This window comes from Populus trichocarpa, chromosome 8 (genome assembly GCF_000002775.5).
Source record: "Populus trichocarpa isolate Nisqually-1 chromosome 8, P.trichocarpa_v4.1, whole genome shotgun sequence".
Taxonomy (NCBI): domain Eukaryota; kingdom Viridiplantae; phylum Streptophyta; class Magnoliopsida; order Malpighiales; family Salicaceae; genus Populus; species Populus trichocarpa.
The window spans coordinates 6857848-6876562 of NC_037292.2; the positions used below are offsets into that span (position 1 = coordinate 6857848).

General features: G+C 33.8%; 4 protein-coding genes across 16 annotated transcripts; all 4 read left to right on the forward strand.

Annotated features, from left to right (window-relative positions):
* Nucleotides 1–1168: 1168 nt before the first annotated feature.
* LOC18101480 (uncharacterized) lies at nucleotides 1169–5172 on the forward strand. Of its 12 annotated transcripts, none has more exons than XM_024606492.2 (7): nucleotides 1204–1508; nucleotides 1743–1830; nucleotides 3737–3799; nucleotides 3943–3990; nucleotides 4428–4490; nucleotides 4691–4786; nucleotides 4853–5081. In XM_024606492.2, the coding sequence occupies exons 2-7, from the start codon at nucleotides 1759–1761 to the stop codon at nucleotides 4865–4867; spliced, it is 357 nt and encodes a 118-aa protein (XP_024462260.1). In that variant the 5' UTR covers nucleotides 1204–1508; nucleotides 1743–1758; the 3' UTR covers nucleotides 4868–5081. The 12 variants fall into 12 exon arrangements, with proteins under 12 accessions (XP_052311196.1, XP_052311199.1, XP_024462266.1 ...); XM_024606493.2 differs by having other exon boundaries at nucleotides 4691–4768; XM_024606495.2 differs by having other exon boundaries at nucleotides 1767–1830.
* A 495-nt stretch (nucleotides 5173–5667) lies between these two features.
* LOC112328519 (putative pentatricopeptide repeat-containing protein At3g16890, mitochondrial) lies at nucleotides 5668–9043 on the forward strand. The gene has a single exon (XM_024607897.2). It carries the CDS (start codon nucleotides 6343–6345, stop codon nucleotides 8500–8502), a length of 2160 nt encoding a protein of 719 aa, XP_024463665.2. The 5' UTR covers nucleotides 5668–6342; the 3' UTR covers nucleotides 8503–9043.
* A 2297-nt stretch (nucleotides 9044–11340) lies between these two features.
* Nucleotides 11341–12743, forward strand: LOC7471122 (uncharacterized). Of its 2 annotated transcripts, none has more exons than XM_024606813.2 (4): nucleotides 11341–11541; nucleotides 11629–11846; nucleotides 12138–12369; nucleotides 12451–12743. In XM_024606813.2, the coding sequence occupies exons 1-4, from the start codon at nucleotides 11460–11462 to the stop codon at nucleotides 12564–12566; spliced, it is 648 nt and encodes a 215-aa protein (XP_024462581.1). In that variant the 5' UTR covers nucleotides 11341–11459; the 3' UTR covers nucleotides 12567–12743. The 2 variants fall into 2 exon arrangements, with proteins under 2 accessions (XP_024462581.1, XP_002311401.1); XM_002311365.4 differs by having other exon boundaries at nucleotides 11353–11541; nucleotides 12144–12369.
* Nucleotides 12744–15886: 3143 nt separating this feature from the next.
* Nucleotides 15887–17962, forward strand: LOC127905696 (protein trichome birefringence-like 4). Its single transcript, XM_052455499.1, has 4 exons — nucleotides 15887–16113; nucleotides 16664–16857; nucleotides 17005–17163; nucleotides 17319–17962. The coding sequence occupies exons 1-4, from the start codon at nucleotides 15937–15939 to the stop codon at nucleotides 17653–17655; spliced, it is 867 nt and encodes a 288-aa protein (XP_052311459.1). The 5' UTR covers nucleotides 15887–15936; the 3' UTR covers nucleotides 17656–17962.
* The last annotated feature ends 753 nt before the right edge of the window (nucleotides 17963–18715 follow it).

Sequence of the window (18715 nt, forward strand, 5' to 3'; positions counted from 1 at the left end):
CCTCTGGTTTTTATTTTTCTTTTCTTGCTAAGATGGACTGAAGATTTCACATGCAATCATAAAGTATTTGAAGTTATATCATGACAGGGACTGGACACAAGAAATGACCATCTTAGCTGCTTGAGATCGATCCCTCCGTCCGCCCTGTCTTTTTACTGTGATTTTGATGTTGCAACTTCTTAATTATATCTCTAAAACGCTTTAATAGTATTATGCATCCATGATTCTGTGGCTACTTGCAAGAATTGCAGCTAAAAACTTGAAATTAAATGATTTGTTTTCCCAATAAATTTAGGTTCGAGCCTATGATTACCATTGGAGGTTTATATGGTCGTTAATTTCAGGACAGTGGGATTAGTCGAGGTGCACTTAAGCTGATCCGGACACCTACATTAATAATAATAATAATAAAAAAAATTGCAGCTAATTAAATTCTTCTGCACTGCAAGTTGGATTAGTAAACGCTTCTGACGTTTTAACACCATGAGAGGTTTTTTTTTTTTTTAAAAAAAGAAAAGCTGAAGAAATAAAGAGGCTGCCATTGTTAATTTCTCCACATATTTTCTCAGTTTTAATTTAATACAAGAGGGTTGCTAAATCTTTAAGAGTTAGTAACATTAAATATATTGGATGTTACGTTGACAAACAGAGAGATTGGTTTGATTTTAATCCATGACAAAACAAATGCTAGCATTTAATGAGGAGGGTACGTATAAAAGTGACAAAATATTTAGATTTCTCTCTGAAAGTATCTCTCGTTTTTTAAGTAAATCTTAAAAAAAGATTAAGCCAGTGGAGGGAAAGGGATTTCTTACCTATGGCGAAATATATAACTAAATTAATACAATATTCTCAAATCAAGAAAATCGCTAAATAAATAAAACAAATAAATCAGGACAAAACGTGCTCCATCAATGGAAGTGTCGGTGATCGAGGATGTGTTGTAGCGTGAGATCGTACGGGGCTGGGTTTGCCATGGACCGACCTCTATTGATGTTGATTTCCTAACTGTGCAAACCATACTGTAATTCCTTTGATATTTAATTGCTGACCAAAAATAATTAAATAAAAACTTGTATTATAATATTATATATATAATATATATACACACACGCGCGCAAACATGTGCATTTATATATATATAATTTTGTTTTTCAAACATGTAAGTTACATAATAAATACAAGCAGTTGTCCACCATTAAACCTCATTTCCACCCACCACCACTCCTCTTCCTTATCATACTGGAGTCTTGTTAGTTAGCCTTTTGTTTCCAAATTTGCTTCTAATATTTCCTTGTATATATCCATAGACGCCTTTTCTCTTCTACTTAATTTTTTCATCTTGTGTGTGTGTGTGTGTGTGTATATATATCTCCCTTTACCCGTATAGTATATTCTTATCTCACCTTTTCACTCAAGAACAATCCCATTCTCTCTCTCCATTGGCCCTTCTTTCCTTAACGTCCCTGTCCTTTCACTCTTGCATATCTTCCTTTCTCTGCAGCAAGGTAATGGAAAGATCCCTCTCCTGCATCTCTTTCTCTCTTGCACTGGCACATAACACATGCACGCACCTTCTTTTCCCACCGCGGTCTGCGAGCACCGTGGCCCTTGTGTATAAGGGTTCCTTCGTGGCCATTTTTTTGCCGGTGTTTCTTAGGCTGTTAAGGAGTGGTGGCATCCAATCTCTTTGATCTTTTATCCCACTCGCAATTCTAAGAGTTGTTTTTTGTCTTTACAAGTTTTTGTGTTTGATCCATGGATAGCAGGAGAGAAGAGATGGCAGATTGCAACAGAAACGAAGACTTCTATGGTTCTCAAGAGATCCAGGTACGTACAAACCCGATTGGCCAGTGACATTTTCTTAATTAGGAAATCAAAATAAGATATTTTTTTATTAGCAAAATAAGACGATATTACTAACATAGACATTAAACAACGACTAAAAAGCTTGAAGCACGCATCGTGTGAGGTGACCATAAAATGTTATGGTGCCGAGCGACATGGGACCTCACGCACGCCCCAATCGAGCTCGTTCAATGCGACATAGCTGCCTCTTCGAATTCAATATCGACTAGCTAGTATGTAGTTTAGGCCCAGGCAAGTACTCGAGCTAGCGGCATCATATTTTTTTTTTTCCCTTCAAAGAGTTTTCGTTTTGAAGTCGTCCCTTCTAATAATAATATAAACATCTTACAGTTAACGAGCAATTATTAGTTCCCAAAATTTAAAAAATATATGTTTTAATATCACGTATTCGAAAGGCCCTCCTCAACGAGTAATTCTTGTAGAAAATTTAATATCACGTTTCGTGAATCGAAAATTAGATGGTTGCAACCAAGAAAAATGTTTATTAATTCGGACACATAATTAAATAAAATTAAAATGTAGAATAAGAATGTCATTTTTATTTGTTGTTTATTTATTAGCATGGATATGATATATAAAAGCTAGTATGAAAGTGTCGTCGATGATCAATGGGAATGACAGTTGTCAACTTTACTTGAATATCTCTTATCATTAATTATTTGGATTTGGTGGTAGATTATGCAGTGATTTAATTCGATGGTGTCACCATAATTTTTTTTTTTAATTTTTTTGTACTTAATTTATCTAAAACAAGGGACTAAGTATAGGTGGTATTTCTAGGGCTGGGCCCAAATAAATCTCTTTACACAAGATTTTTCTTGGTGTAAAATGAGTAGCATGTGATCCTTCCTCATCACAGTCATTGTAATATCTGCGGCCCTAAAATGCTGACATCACTGACATTCCTTGAGGTGTCGCCAAAGCCAATGTACAATCGTAATTTGTACGTACCACACAGTATCCCATAAGACTTTACCCAATAGAGCTGTCGAATTTCAGTTCTGTTGACTGCGCGTGCGCTCGTAAGTGTGAATTGGTTCATGTATCCACTCCCCGCTGCCTGTAATTTTTTGTTTTTTACTGCGCAGGCACGCTTGAGATATTGATGTAAATGGTAAATCGAGTTGTTGGGTCAAATATATAGAGACGTTGCGAAGAAGAATTGTTTTCATGAAAGTAATAACTCAGACGCTAATGATAAGTTTGAACTAGATTAGAAAAGAACAAAACAAAAAAAACTTGTTTTGTTGAAATAAAAAACTTTCAAGACACGGTTTCTTAATTTTGTTTTGCCTGCCTAATCCGTTGATGTGGTCAAAGTAAACCATCATTTAGACTGCAAGATCTGGTCCGCTGCACCTAACTAAGCTTTTGAGTGCTACCTCGGGGGGTCAACGTTTTGTTTTTTTGGGTGTAATGGTCTTTAATCAAATGAAGTGGGTGGTGTTTGTTGACCGTAATTTTTTAATTTAATTTTTTGTTTTTTTAATTACTTTGACATCAAAATAAATTTAAAAAAAATATAAAAACATTATTAAAGTCTAGTGGTAAGAGAAACTGTTTCAATTCCACCTGTCTTTCACGTTGCAAGAATTAAGTTACACGCAAGTTGTGACTGCTGCTTGTGTGTCATTCGCTAGAAAGATTACTCCTGTAGGCAGCTAGGCACGGAAGAGCCTGTCCATATGTAAGTGCACGGCGGCCCAGTGTGTGTATTGGATGACGGAAAATGGAGTGATTTTATTATGCCACCAGGACATTCCTTTCAATGCTTTGCTGATGTTTATAGTCAATTTACTATATATTTTTTAGGAAGGTTTTTTTTTCTTGGAAAAAGAATTGGTGATCATTATTTTTTTCATTACAGGTAGCATCCATGACCAAGAAATATGGAGGGCTTGCACCCAAGAAGAAGCCCTTGATTTCAAAGGTAAGCTAAGTAACATAATTTATCAAGTGATATTAAAGCAAATCTGTACTCTCTCTCTCTCTCTCTATATATATATATATATATATATATATATATATATATAAACATGATAAACGAGAATGACCCTTTAAAAATGCCTGCAGGACCATGAGCGTGCTTTCTTTGATTCAGCAGACTGGGCATTATGCAAGGTACTCTTTTCATTACCAAAGAAAAAACCACAAATTTTCATGTCTTGTCCCGTCAGTACTATTTTCTGTTCGACAGTTGCTTTAATTACAATCAACGGTCCCCATATTTTGCCTTCAATAGCCTGTTATATAACGCTCTTCAAAGAGTTCAGGTGTTTCCAGAAGTTGAAAGTAAATTACAAGCAAAAGCAAAGCTATATAACTCTCTTGTTTAGAACTGAAATCTTGATCCTGCCTCAGCTATAATATATTTTACAGATAATCATGATTTTAGTATTAATTACCTCATTTACTGGGTGCAGAGAAGAGGAGAGAATTTTAATCGCAAAATATAAAAAAATAATAATACTTATTGATTTTTTTATTGATCTGTCTGTGCCTGAAACTCTATACATCTCACCTCCTTGTCTTCGTGTTTTTTTCCCTTCCTCCGACAGCAAGCAGCTGGAGTGAATCAAACGTCAACAGTGGCAATAGAAACTTTGCGACCAAAACTACAGGTAGTCATAATTTACACCCTTCTGTTTTTTTTTTTCGTTTCTTTTCCCCCCTGTAACGAGCCAGAGATAATATTAGCCCCTTCTCCTTCCTCGAACACCAAAAAAAGTGGAATGATTATCTTGGAGCGCAAAATCCATTAAAACTTGTTTTAAACAGAGAATTATGCTTAGATGATTGTGCTCTCCTTGACAAACTGCAGAGAACACCTCACCATACACTCCCGCCTAGGAGACCAGCTTGTACATCTGGTAGCAACGTGAGTCTTGACATGGATCGCGTAATATGTTCTTATCAGGTTAACTTTGGATGCTTTTAACATAATTCACTGGCTTTCTGTGATCTTGTCTTGTTGTTATTGCAGGCAGACTTGGATTGATTGAATGCTCGGAGGAAGAGATTTAATGTGTTTACCAGTCATATCTATATCCATGAAGATTGTACACATTGCAATCGGCCTTTGAATGTTGATGATCTCGACTATTTTTAATAAAGGAGTTTAGTTATGAGAGAGAAATTAAATATTTGCTGTCCTCGCGTGTTTTATAATTTGAAAAGATTAATAAATAATCACTAGGATGAGAATTCTCTGACTCGGCGTCGTCACCCTTCCGCCTTCTAACCATGTTCGCGGTTGCAAGAATGTATAATAAGGTGCCTTGATGAATTTGTGTTTTTTTTTAACATGTTTGTTTTTGTGTTTTGGAAGTTGTTCACTTGAATTAATTTTTTTGTGTGGTATTTTTAGATTATTTTAATATATATATATTAAAAATAATTTTTAAAAATAAAAAATATTTTAATAATTTTTCGGATGAAAAACATTTTTAAAAGTAATTTTAGATAATGTTTGTTTTTGCGGTCAAATAGCGCTTTTGAAGATTTTTGAATTTTTTTTCTGGTTTAGATTTAATTTTTTTTATATTTTTGAATTGTTTTGATGTGCTGATATAAAAAATAAATTTAAAAAAATAAAATAAATATTATTTTAATATAATTTTAAACGAAAATCACTTTAAAAGATAATTGTCATCACAGTATCAAACATTATTTAATGTTTGTTTTTGTATTTTAAAATTTATTCATTTGAAATTAATATTTTTAGATTGTTTTTGATGTTAAGTATAAATTTTTAAAAAATAAAAAAATATTATTTTAATAGATTTTCAAGCGAAAACACTTTTAAAAGTAATTTTAGATAATGTTTGTTTTTACAGTTAAACGAAGCTTTTACATTTTTTTCTTGTCCTAGGTTTAATTTTTTTTATATTTTGATATGTTGATGTCAAATATAATTTTTTTTAAAAAAAACATTAATACTAAACACTACTTTAGTGCATGACAACTACCCGAATAAGTAAAGAGTACATTCAATACAGAACTATTTCTAATAATTTTTAGAATAATCTATATTATTTATTTATTTTCTCAACCAGCTAAACCGTTTAAAATTATAATAATTATATACATATCTATTATGTTTTAAAATTTAAATGATTACATGATAATTCTGCTTTCTTATCAAGTATTTAGTATGATTGCATCTGATCAACTTTCAAAAGTTTAGAAAGTGGAAATATTCTATCCTTTTAGTTTGGGTAATGTTTTCTGAAATATCAAAACGGACATTAATGCAATCAAAACCTCAAAAATAAAATGGACTCGCACCAAATCTAATGATAGGCTTGTTGCCGACATGTCACGCATTTATTAGAGAGAACTCCCAGTCGTTTATGAAAACCGTCTAGTCGTCGTTATGCATAAACGAAAGATGAAACGACGAGTCACTTTGACCCTGGCAATGAAATTCGTATAAGCAAAACTCCATTTTGTTCCACCATCAGCAGAAAGGACATGAGAGGGCTTTCTTTAGCTTCTAGGGCATCATCACCTGCACTCAATAACCTCTCTAAATCTCAAAAATCATCCAATCAGCCAAAACTCACCACGCAGAAGCACCCCTCAAAGTCCAAAACTGATCGATTTCAAAGGCAAACCAACCACACTGAAGCTTCTTTAACAGGTAATAATACTCTTTCTTCACTAAACTCTCAACTTACAAAACCCAACTTATTATCAGTCCCAAAAGGTCATGTTTCACATAACAGAGATACCAGGTCAGTTGATCGTCATTATATTTCTAGAATTCTGTCAAGAAATGACTGGTTTTTACTGCTAAACCACGAGTTTAAGGCGAAGAGGATTAATTTGAATCCTCAGTTTGTAGTTAGTGTTTTGCAAAATCAAGAAAACCCAATATACCCGTTGAGATTTTATATCTGGGTTTCGAATGTTGACCCGTTATTTATTAGGAATCAGGCTGTTAAGGGTGTTTTAGCTAATGCGTTTTATCGAAAAGGTCCTGTTGTATTGTCTGTTGATTTGCTTAAAGATATTAGAAACTCAGGTTTTCGAGTTGACGAAGATTTGCTTTGCGTTTTGATTGGTAGTTGGGGAAGGTTAGGATTGGCAAAGTATTGTGAGGAAATATTTGGACAAATATCTTTTTTGGGTATTACTCCTAGTACAAGGTTGTATAATGCTGTTATTGATGCATTGGTGAAATCAAACTCTCTTGACCTTGCCTATTTGAAGTTTCAACAGATGTCAGCGGATAATTGTAAACCTGACAGGTTTACTTATAACATGCTTATTCATGGAGTTTGTAAAATTGGTGTGGTGGATGAGGCACTTCGGTTGGTTAAGCAGATGGAAGGTTTTGGATATTCAGCTAATGTTTATACATACACTAACTTAATATATGGGTTTTGCAATGCAAAGAGGGTTGATGAAGCATTCAGGGTTTTTGAAACAATGAAGCTTCGGAATGTCAATCCTAATGAAGCCACTATCAGATCATTGGTTCATGGGGTGTTTCGTTGTGTGGCTCCACGTGAGGCGTTTGAACTGGTGATAGATTTTATTGAAAAGGAGCCTGTTTTGGGGAGATTGGCTTGTGATACTTTACTCTGTTGCCTGTCAGAGAAGTGTATGCCAAGAGAGGCAGGTGCATTATTGAGGAAACTTGGGGAGAGAGGTTATTTGCCTGACAGTTCGACATTTAACATCACAATGACTTGTTTGTTAAAGGGTTTGGATGTCAATGAGACATGTGGGATATTGGATAAATTTATTGCGCGGGGTGCGAAGTTGGGGTTTAGCTTTTATCTTGCATTAATTGAAACTTTGTATAAAGCAGGAAGAGGTATGGAGGGAGATCGGTATTTGAATCAAATGGTCAAGGACAGACTTGTGTCTGATGTCTTTTCATATAACATGCTAATTGATTGCTTCTGCAAAGCCAATGTGATGAACAAGGCAGTAATGGTTTTCAAAGTGATGCAAGATAGAGGTGTTTCTCCCAACCTTGTTACTTTCAATACCCTTATTAGTGGCCACTGCAAAGATGGAGAGGTGCATAAAGCACGTGAACTGTTGCAGATGCTTTTAGAACTTGGATTGAAGCCAGATATTTTCACTTTTAGTTCAATAATTGACTGTCTTTGTCGAGCACAACAGTTTGATGATGCTTTAGGTTGTTTCAGTGAAATGGTGGAATGGGGTATCTCTCCTAATGCTGTCACGTACAATATATTGATTCGTTCTCTGTGTCTTATAGGAGATGTTGGTAGATCAATGAAACTCTTAAAAGACATGCGAAAGGATGGAATAAGCCCTGATATTTTCTCCTTCAATGCTCTCATTCAAAGTTTTTGTAGGATGGGAAAAGTTGAGAAAGCAGAGAAGATGTTTGTTTCCATGTCTACCTTGGGCTTGATTCCCAACAACTATACTTATGGTGCTCTTGTTAAGGCATTGTTTGAATTAGGGAGATGTGATGAAGCTAAGAAGATGTTTTTTTCAATGGAAGTGAATGGCTGTGTTCCTGATTCCTTCACATGCAATTTGATTTCAGAAAATCTGTTTAAGCAAGGCGATTTTGAAGAGCTTCAAAATATAGCAAAAATATGTTCTGAGAGAGGAATTGCTCTAAAATCCATTCCTGCAGTGTAGGATTCTACTGCTCTTGGTTCATAAGCTAGGGCTGATTTGTTTGAATATTCATTCTTAAGTTAAGAGCCAGCCATAAAGCAGCCTGCTGGTTTTTGCTTGTGGCATTTGGAATCATGTATATTGAAGAATTGTATAGAAGATCTCCATTCTGCTCCCATCAGATTGTTTCATATTTTCTGGCAGAAAAATCACGTTGATTCCGGTGTCATACGCATGTTGAGTTGGTGGATTTCTATCTTCTGTAGAAATAACTTGTGGGCTTGGCAATTTGTACCGCTCAACTTTCTTGCATTCCGTTTTCTCTTTTTCCTTGGAAAAATTGTGTTGTGCATGCATGGAGCGGAACGGCATAGCTGGTCATCAAGCTTACCATATGTTGTGGGGAATCTCTTTGCTGCTAAGTGAAGCGGTGCCTCATTCAACGTCTGCCTCGACATCTACTCAGGATACACTGCTATGTTTTTTTTGCCTGGTTACTTTGAGAGAAATCTAGAATCTGTTTGTTTTATATTTTTCAGAGAAATAAAAATGTTATTCTCAATTTTTCAGTGCGAAATAAATATTAAAAAATAAATCAATAAATTTCTTTTTCAATAAACCCTTGAATAATGTTAATTTAGATGAAAATATTCTAACCTGAGAAAATTTTTTTTTCTTGGCATTATTAACTCAAGATGTTTACGGATATCCATATTATTATTATTATTATAACTATTTTATTATAACCTTCTATAACCATCAAAATCACCACCATTAATGATCATAATCTTATTATCAATATAACTATTATTTTATTATGATTTCTTCATAACTCCCACACCCTGCCATTACAACAACATTCAACCACCTTCATCGTCTTGCTATTAAAGCAACCTACATTTTATTATTATTATTATAACTATTACTACAATTACCATCTTATATCGCTATTGCTACAATTACCATCTCATGACTACCACAATTCTCATTGATTTTTTTTTTATTAACGTGGATATCCGGGCCAGCTTGCGTGCACCTTGACTAATCCCAATGAGCCCTGAAGTTAATGACCATGTAAGCCTTCAGTGACCATCATATTAGCAATTATAGGGCTCGAACCTGAAACTATAGGAGAACAAATCCTTTGATCCCAAACTCTTACCACTGGACCACCTATTAAATGGTTAATTCTCATTGATATTATTAGTATCACAAGTTCTACAACTATAATTAATGTTATCATCTATATTACGAAGCTTATAGTATTAGAGTTTCTCGAGTTCTAATAATTATAGTTCTAAATTATGGAGATAGAAACTAAAATTTTCAAGTCTAAGATTATAACCTTTAATTATAAAGAAAATTATATAGAAAAATCTATTATATTTTGAAAGTTATTTATTGTTTAACTTCTTCATTGAAAAATAGCTTATAGGGTTGTTTAAATACAAGTAAAACAATTTAGCTAGTAAAATTTTAATTAAATTGAAAGTTATAATCTAAATAAAAAAAAATAAAAATGAAAAAGTAGCTTCATGTTTTCCTAAGAAAAATATTTTCACAAAACAAATATACTACTAATTTCTAACAGCTTTTGCTCTTGTCATATTAATCAACTAGAGGTTTGACCTAACCCAAGCCTAAGTCGTTGGATCGACAGATCAATATAAAAGTCGTTAAATTATCCTTGATTAATATTAAAATAATGTTTTTTTAAATAAAAATTAAAAGAAAAATTAAAATAACATTATTTTAAACAAAATTTTTTAAAATAATTTTTTAAAGTTTACCCGAGGAGATCTTATTCAGGTTTGGTTGAATCTATTGAGTTGTGAATTTATTTGTGAAGCTATTAAAATTTAATCAAGTTAAAACAACTAGAAATAAAACTTAATTTGAATTAGGTTTTAGATATTTATTTATTTATTATTATTATTATTTTTTTAGGTTTTAGATATTTTCTAGTCGATGTGGTTGTTGTGCTATTGCAAGTTTAATAACTATGATACTTTAATGTATATTTACGAGTTTTACCTTTAAGATCCCAAGGAGAAAATAAAAATGTACCGCTACTTTTTCCATGATGTATGTATGTATGTATTTTCTCTTTTGGCCGGCACGCACATTCTCGAAGTTTGCACAGGCATAACTTGGTTCGCGTGCGTTTTGAACATTAATTTAACAATTCGTTACCTAGAAGAAAAGCTGAAACGTTTAAGCCAGGGTTCCGAGTGATTCAATGGGATTATCTGAATTCTCGAAGACCTTGCTTTAACAAGCCAATTATCCTAAATTAATAGTATGCTCATGCTCAGGCTCAGGCTATGCATTACTCGAGCCAACAGGCGATGAAGACATGAAGTAACTATGCTGAATCTCCTCGTTAGTGAAGTTGAGAAGTAAACTTGACTTGTCGTAGAAGTATTTAACCAGAAAGTATTTTTAGGTTTGAATTTTGTTGCTCAGAGAAACTCTAGGCGAGTTAAAGTTAGGTGACTTGCACTCCAACTGCTCTCTTCTCCTTTAGTCCTCTGATCCGTTCAGCCAGATTTATGCCCAAAATAGAGGCCAAACCACTATGCTGACACTTTATTCCAAAAAAAATCACCAACCTACTATTATTATCACTACCATTTCTATATATCATTACTAATTGTCATGAAGATTCTCCAGCTCCCCAAGTTTCTTGCATGAATTCTTAAAGATTAATATTTTAGATCATTCGGTTTGTGGGCCATTCCCAAAAGATGAAAAGTTACACGAATCATATAATCTCAATTTAGAAAGAAAAAAACATTAACTGGGAGTGTGTCATAGTATATTAGGCTACATTAGTCAAAGTAGGAATTGAATTGCACCAACAGCAAACAACTAACCACGACATGTTCTAGGTTGATGGCACTGCTTTGGTATATATATAATTAGCCCCATCCCGTCCCCTTTTCTTCTATAAGCTGTGTTGTCTACCATCTTCAATAATGGCACAATATGCAATCACATTTAGACTCTGGGTTTTATCTGCAGTTCTTGTTGGGGTCTCTATATTCTGCTGCAACCTAGGTATGTGACAGATAACAAACAGATAGTCCTGAGAAATTAGTGATTTTAATTCAGGAGCATTAACTTTAATTTGCTGATCCTTCACAGGGAAGGCAGATGAAGGTGAAGATGTGCCTCAAACAGGCACAGGAATTATAGGTGGTGTGCCTCAAACAGGCACTGGTACTATTGGTGGCGTCCCTCAAACAGGCACAGGCACTGGCACTATTGGTGGTGTTCCTCAAACAGGCACAGGCACAGGCATCGTAGATGCTGATCCGGCTGAAATTGTTGCCAAAGCGTTGCTTTGTTTCAGCGATAAATATGTAAGTTGAATCTTGGTTTTATCCACTCATGGTAGGATGCATGCAGTTGAGCCAATTGAAAATTGTCGATCAATTATCATGGTTCCTTTACCCAGTGTTGCTTTTATGCGCCTGTTCCTGACTTGCATGTTGATATTGCCTATTAAGTTTATAGTTTTCTTTACTTTCCTCTACTGACGCGTTAAGTGCTTCGTTTCTGGGAGCTGCCTCTAGTGTGGCCTTTGTTTTCCCGTTAGCACAAAAAAAAAACACTATCTTACGAATTGCTTTGGCCTTTTGATTTCTTCCAAGTCTCAGTTATACAGCAGCTGCGAAGTAGCCTATAGATTGACCCAGACAGGTAAGCTTAACGTGCCTCCTGAATACGCTGATTCCTACTGCGGTGGACCATGCCTTGTAGAGACACATTTGGTGCTCAGCTGCATTGAAAACATCATGAAACATTTTGTTTTCTATAATAAAGCCACCATAGAGGATATCAGAGACACAATCAAGGCCGGATGTGGCTACGGTCCCGAGAGAGGTATTTTACTAGTTTATGAAGTTGCTATCTTTCTCTGATTTCCTCCACAAAGTCATAATCTGATATTGGTGTCACCCCAAGGTAATTTTGATGTGTCCGAGCACCTTCAATTTGAAGAAAACAATGCATTCAAGACTGCAAACCAGATTCTGCTCGGAGTTGGCTTCATGTTCGGCGGGCATGCTTTATTGCTTTGATATCTGTGACGGTGGCGTCTGCTATCTGTGATTGGAGATTTATTGCTTTCAGTTGAGATGGTCTAAGAGATCCAGGAGACAGGATCGTTGTTTTCGCTAGCTTTATGTAATAAAGAGATGTTGAAGTTAACGCCCACCTTTTGGCACTTTGAAAGAAAATAATAAGTTTATCTGTCCTGATATATATATATATAAATAAGTAAGAGAGTAATGATAAGTAGTTACAAAGAGATTTTGCTACTTCACATTCAGCTCCGTGATAATACCCGCAGAATTGACTCTTCTGTATGCATTGACAATTGAGATAACCAATGCCTAGAAAGATAAAAATCTCCCATGTTGCTCCTCAAAATTTGAGATTCTAAATCATATTAGAAATACCCCGACCTTTATGATTTTAATTAATTAAGATAGTTTTTTTTTTAATTGTGGTAGTGGCTATTTTTTAATTTGTTTTTACTTAAAAATATATTAAAATAATATCTTTTTTATTTTTTAAAATTTATTTTTGATATTAACAATAAAAAGAATAAACAAATATTAAAAATAATAACTTAAAGGAAAAAAAATAATTTTTTTTTGAAAGAGCATGTTTTACCACAAAAACAAACATTATCTTAATGTGTTTGGATTTTTAGTGGTGATGTTTTTCAATCATATTAGTTTTTTATTTAAAAATATATTAAAATAATTTTTTATGTATTTTTTAAATTTTTAATATTAACATATTTAAAAATATTAAATATTTTTTAAACTAAAACATGAAAGTAGAAACAGAAGCAAAACATCATCTAAATTAGTGGTTAGATTTTTTTTTCCCTGAAAATTGTTAGTTATTTTTCCTTATAAAGAAAAGTAAACCGTTGATTCTAAAATAAATTGTTCAAATTCACTTCCAATGACGGTATCATGTTACTCCGAACTTGAGAGGGTCAAATCCCTAGAAAATCATCATTATTCAACAATCCAATGACGGGTGATTTCCCACTTACGGTGGGTGATTCTTGGAGATTTTTTTCACGGAGCGAGCATGATTGCTGATGATAGCTATGATTTAGTGCTTTATTTTTTGGATTTAAAAGTATTTTTTAAAAAATAATTTTTTTATATTTTTATTTTATATATATATATATATATATATATATACCATTTTGATATGTTGATGTTAAAAATAATTTTTTTTAAATAAAAAATATATATTTTGATTCATTTTCGAGCAAAAAATATTTTGAAAAACAATCGCTAGTATACTTTCCAACACTACTATATTAATTAAAGTGTTTCAAACACTTTAACGTTAATTAATAACATATGTACTTTTTAGTGGAAAAAAATTCATGTTCAAGTAGTTTTTTTTAATAAAAACATGTTTTTTGGTTTATTAAATAAAAAATAATGAGAATTGAAAAACATATTCATACAAACTTTAATGATTTGTATAAAAGAGGATAAAAATGTACCTTAATATCATAAAATATATATTTTATTCTCTTTGAAAATCAATAACCAGATTTTTAAAAAAAATAAATTTACATATTAGATTAATATATAATTATTCATAAAGTAATTGTTGATATTACAATAATAAACTCTAATTTTATTAAAAACTATGGCAAAATTAGATAATTATTTAATTATTATTTTAATAATTTTATTTAAAGATAAGTTACTCTGATTTTTTTAATAAAATAAAGGAAAACAAAGTTAACAACTATTTAACAAAAATAACCTAAAATAGCGTGTGTTTGGTCAGAATAGGCTCATTCACATCTAAGAAACCCAAGCGCATGTATGCCTAGCTTTTTTTAAATGGATAAATGACACATGTTATTTACTTGAGTAAATAATATGTAATCTTCTAATTTATCTGTAATAGCTGAAAAGTCAAGACCTAAGTTTTTGCATCTTAGAAAACTTAAATTTAACTTGTTTGAAATTAAAAACACCTCAAATTAGCCTAAAAAGTTTTATAAAGCAATTTCCAACCTTAAATCATCAAAATATTATTTAATGAGCTCAAAAACCATAAATTAAATCCATTCAAAATACAAGTTAAGGGTACTAATTTATATTTTTTGACATATTTAAAGAATAAAACCACTATTATAAAACTCCTCTCATTAATATAAAACTTTTTGGTGGCTATAGTTTTTGGTGGCTATAGTGTAGCCAACTAAATGCCTTTTATCTTTTTTTTCTAGTGTGTTTTTTTTCTCCATTGAAATGTAAAAAAATAAAATTTAGATTTAAAACACAACAATTTAAAATAATAGCAGGAAAAATAAGAATTTTAGGGATCAAATTGAAGTTTTTTGTGCTCTTTGAATAATAATAAAAAATGTATTTAGTTGTATAAAACCATAATAAATAAAATACTGTAGGGAAAAAATTAAAAAAAAAAAAGAGTAAGTTTAATAACTATCAATTACATCATAGAGCACAATCCACAATGCAGTTGTTTATAGTTGTATTTTAGTTTCTTTTTAAATTAATTTTATTTGAATGAGCTTTTCATATAATCATAAAAAGCATAAAATTGGATATAAAGAGCAACCCCAACGAGCCCCTTAGAAAAAGAACAAACTACCCTTCCCGCCAAATCTTTTTTCTGTTACACACAATCGGTAAAAATGCACAGAAACAACTAAAATCAACCATGATATAAACAAACCGGACGGGGACTCCCTCCCTTCAACTCTTTCTCGTTAACACTTCCATGGCACCTTTCAAGAACCTTTTCACCACTTCCATTAACATCTCAAGAACCCTATCTTTCCCTTTACCAAGATCAAGAACCCACCGTTTAGCCATTGCCCTTCTCCTTCTTTCGTTATTCTTCTTCTCCTCTACATCACTAACCAACCAATTGCCGTCTTTTTTAACTGCATCTTCTCTTGCTTCTAGCATTCTTTTTGCAGCAAACTATATTTCTCCATTCTCTTCAATCACATCTTCAAGAACATGTTTAGTCTCTGACTCAACCGATAACTGCACACTCTCTTCTGTTACTGCAATAGAAAGAACTCGCATGAATCCAAGAAAAGAAGAAGAAATTGATGATGTTATTGCAGGCCTTAGTTCTTGCGATATATTTAATGGGAATTGGGTTCTTGATGATTCTGATCCTATTTACCAACCTGGGTCTTGCCCTTTTTTAGATGATGCCTTCAACTGTTTCAATAACGGAAGGCCTGACTTGGACTATCTTCGATATCGATGGAAACCTCATGGATGCCAAATTCCAAGGTCTAAAGACAGATTCACTTGGTTTCTTTTAATTTTCACATGAGTTGTGCTTTTCTGTATGTGAGGATTCTTTCTCTGTTATTATTGTGGGTTTGTTGGATTGTGCAGGTTTGATGGGAGACAGATGTTGCGAATGTTGAGAGGGAAGAGAATGGTGTTTGTGGGGGACTCGTTGAATAGGAATATGTGGCAATCTTTGGTATGTGCATTGAGAGAATCAGTGGAGAATAAGAGCAGAATCTTTGAAATTGAGGGTCGGCGAGAGTTCAGGGCTAGAGGCTTCTACTCTTTCAACTTCGTAGTGAGTTAAAGAAAATCTAGTTTTGTTAATTCTATCAGTTAATTGCTGTTGGTTGTACTACTATCATTCATGTCCCTTCAGTCCTGTTAGGTTCTCCATGCATTGCTCACAATGGCTCCTGTAATTAATTCATCCATTTCTGATTGCCAGAGACCTCCTCTATGCACAATCTCTTTTGTTAGTGATTAAGGTAACACATCTGAATAATGGGGTTTATCATTAGCACACGGTAATCAGGTCATTACAGGATCTACTAGTAAGCAAATCTATCTCTAAGTGTTTATTATAACTGGAAATGTCAGCACACTTCATTGGAACCGTGTCCAAATCTGCATGTTCTGGTGGGTTAATTTAAGATGCAAAGCCTGCAATATTGCACCTGCAAAACCATGGGCTTATCCTCACCACTACTCTTTACTCTGGCTTACAATCATCCAACCACAAATCCCTCCTACTGTGTTTTTCGACTTCTATAAAATGCTGTAGAAAGTCGAAAGAAGTTTTGAAGTTGCAGAGTTAAACATCTGACTGTGCTCTTCCTATGATGCAGGATCATAATTGCTCAATAGACTTTGTAAAATCGCCATTCCTTGTTCAAGAATGGCGAAGCTCAGACAGGCGTGGAAATCGAAGAGAAAGACTCAGGCTTGACATGATCCAAACCCCTTCTTTCAATTACCATGATGCTGATATAATCATCTTCAACACCGGTCACTGGTGGACGCACCAGAAAACATACAGAGGGTAAGCTCTCCATTAATTTCAAGATTTCGCATGATTTATAAGCAAATTCCTAACCCTAAACCCTCTATATTCATCATAATAATCAACATTTTATTACCTTTACCATTGAAAATTAATATGCTAATATCTTGTCATTTTTTATTCCAGCAAAAATTACTTCCAAGAAGGCAGGAAAGTCTATAACAGGCTAGAAGTAAATGAAGCTTATAAGAAAGCTTTATGGACATGGGCAAAATGGGTTGATTCTAACATCAACAGAAGCCATACCAGGGTCTTCTTCGGTGGATACTCAGCTTCTCACTTCAGGTAAACAAGAAAATACAACTGCAAATTATTCCTGCTACCACCCTTGGTTTCACAAATCTTGTACATTAGTTGATCAAGTGATCTTACATGGTAACACTGCTAATTCTGATTTTTCCATATCAGGCTTATCGAATTTTCTTTTTGTGGCATGGCAGGAAAGGGAAATGGGATTCAGGTGGGCATTGTCATGAAGAGAGGCAGCCTGTAACAAACGACACTCTACTTAAACCATATCCATTGATGATGAAGATTCTCGAATCTGTTATATCAGAGATGAAGACGCCAGTTTTTTACCTCAACATTACCAGAATGACAGGGTACAGAAAAGATGGGCATCCTTCGGTTTACCGGAAACCTAATGTCCATCAAAGAATTCCTGGGATTATCCAAGATTGCAGCCATTGGTGTCTTCCCGGTGTTCCAGACTCCTGGAATGAGCTTTTCTACGCCACTTACCTTTTATCACATCATGCTTTGTCAAGCAACCACTAGACCGACACTTGTGGTAGTTCATGTTGTCCAACTGATAAATAGTGTAAAAATTCAAATGTCTTACACAATCTTGTAGCAGTTAAACCGTGACCCTTGTAGATAGATAAGATGAAATGCGAAAGAAAGCTTGAAGTTGATTGTTTTTAAGCTTTACTTTCTCGAACTTGTTTAAAAAAAACATTATTCCTTTATTAGACAACAGGTGTGAACACCAACACAACAGTAAAGACTTTAGAGTGTGTTCACTGTCCGACTAGAATCCCACCAAATGGAAGGCATTGGTCTGGGATAATAATCGACTGTCCTTTCCATCCTGCTCTATAGGCATTGAAGATTTAAATCCTACCATTTATTGCATATCATTTTCAGTTATCAGAAGGAGCAACGCATTAAACGTTCTAAGGGTTTTTAACCTTCGCTCTCAAAGTATTTGATAAGAAAAATGATTGTGCATGATCTCTAAACAATCGAGTATTACATAGGTTCGAGAAGGAAACTTGTATATTTGCTTGTGCTTGATTTGAGGGAGCCTGAGAGTGCGTGGGTTAATAATCTATGAGTTTGCAAGGTACAAAACGCTGGTTACTAACATCACGGCCATGGCGAGGCAGTCCCCTGAGAATTTGGGTCATCTGTGTCATGAAGATTGGCATGGGGAATGTTTTATGACATGCCATGCTGGCTGCAAGTTGCAAAGGAAGGGCACAGATGGCCACATGGTTTCACACTTTTTAATGTCATTTGGATGCTTTACTTTTCATTATAATTAATTTAATGATAATTAATGTGATTGGATTTTTATCTCTTACATGTATAAGTCCATAACAAATCTTTTGAGGCAAAGATGAAGAATTATTTGGTTTGCAATGAAGCCATGTTAGCTGGTTTGTTTTTTCTTATCCATAAATGCTTCAACATCTCTTGAGTTTTCTCAAGGATTAGCAAATACCCGCTTTATACCTCCACAGAACGAGCGTTTCCTGAGATACGCATTTCATTGATAAAATACAAAACTAGATGCTTAATTAGAAGACTTTAGAAAGTTCATGCACTTGTTTTG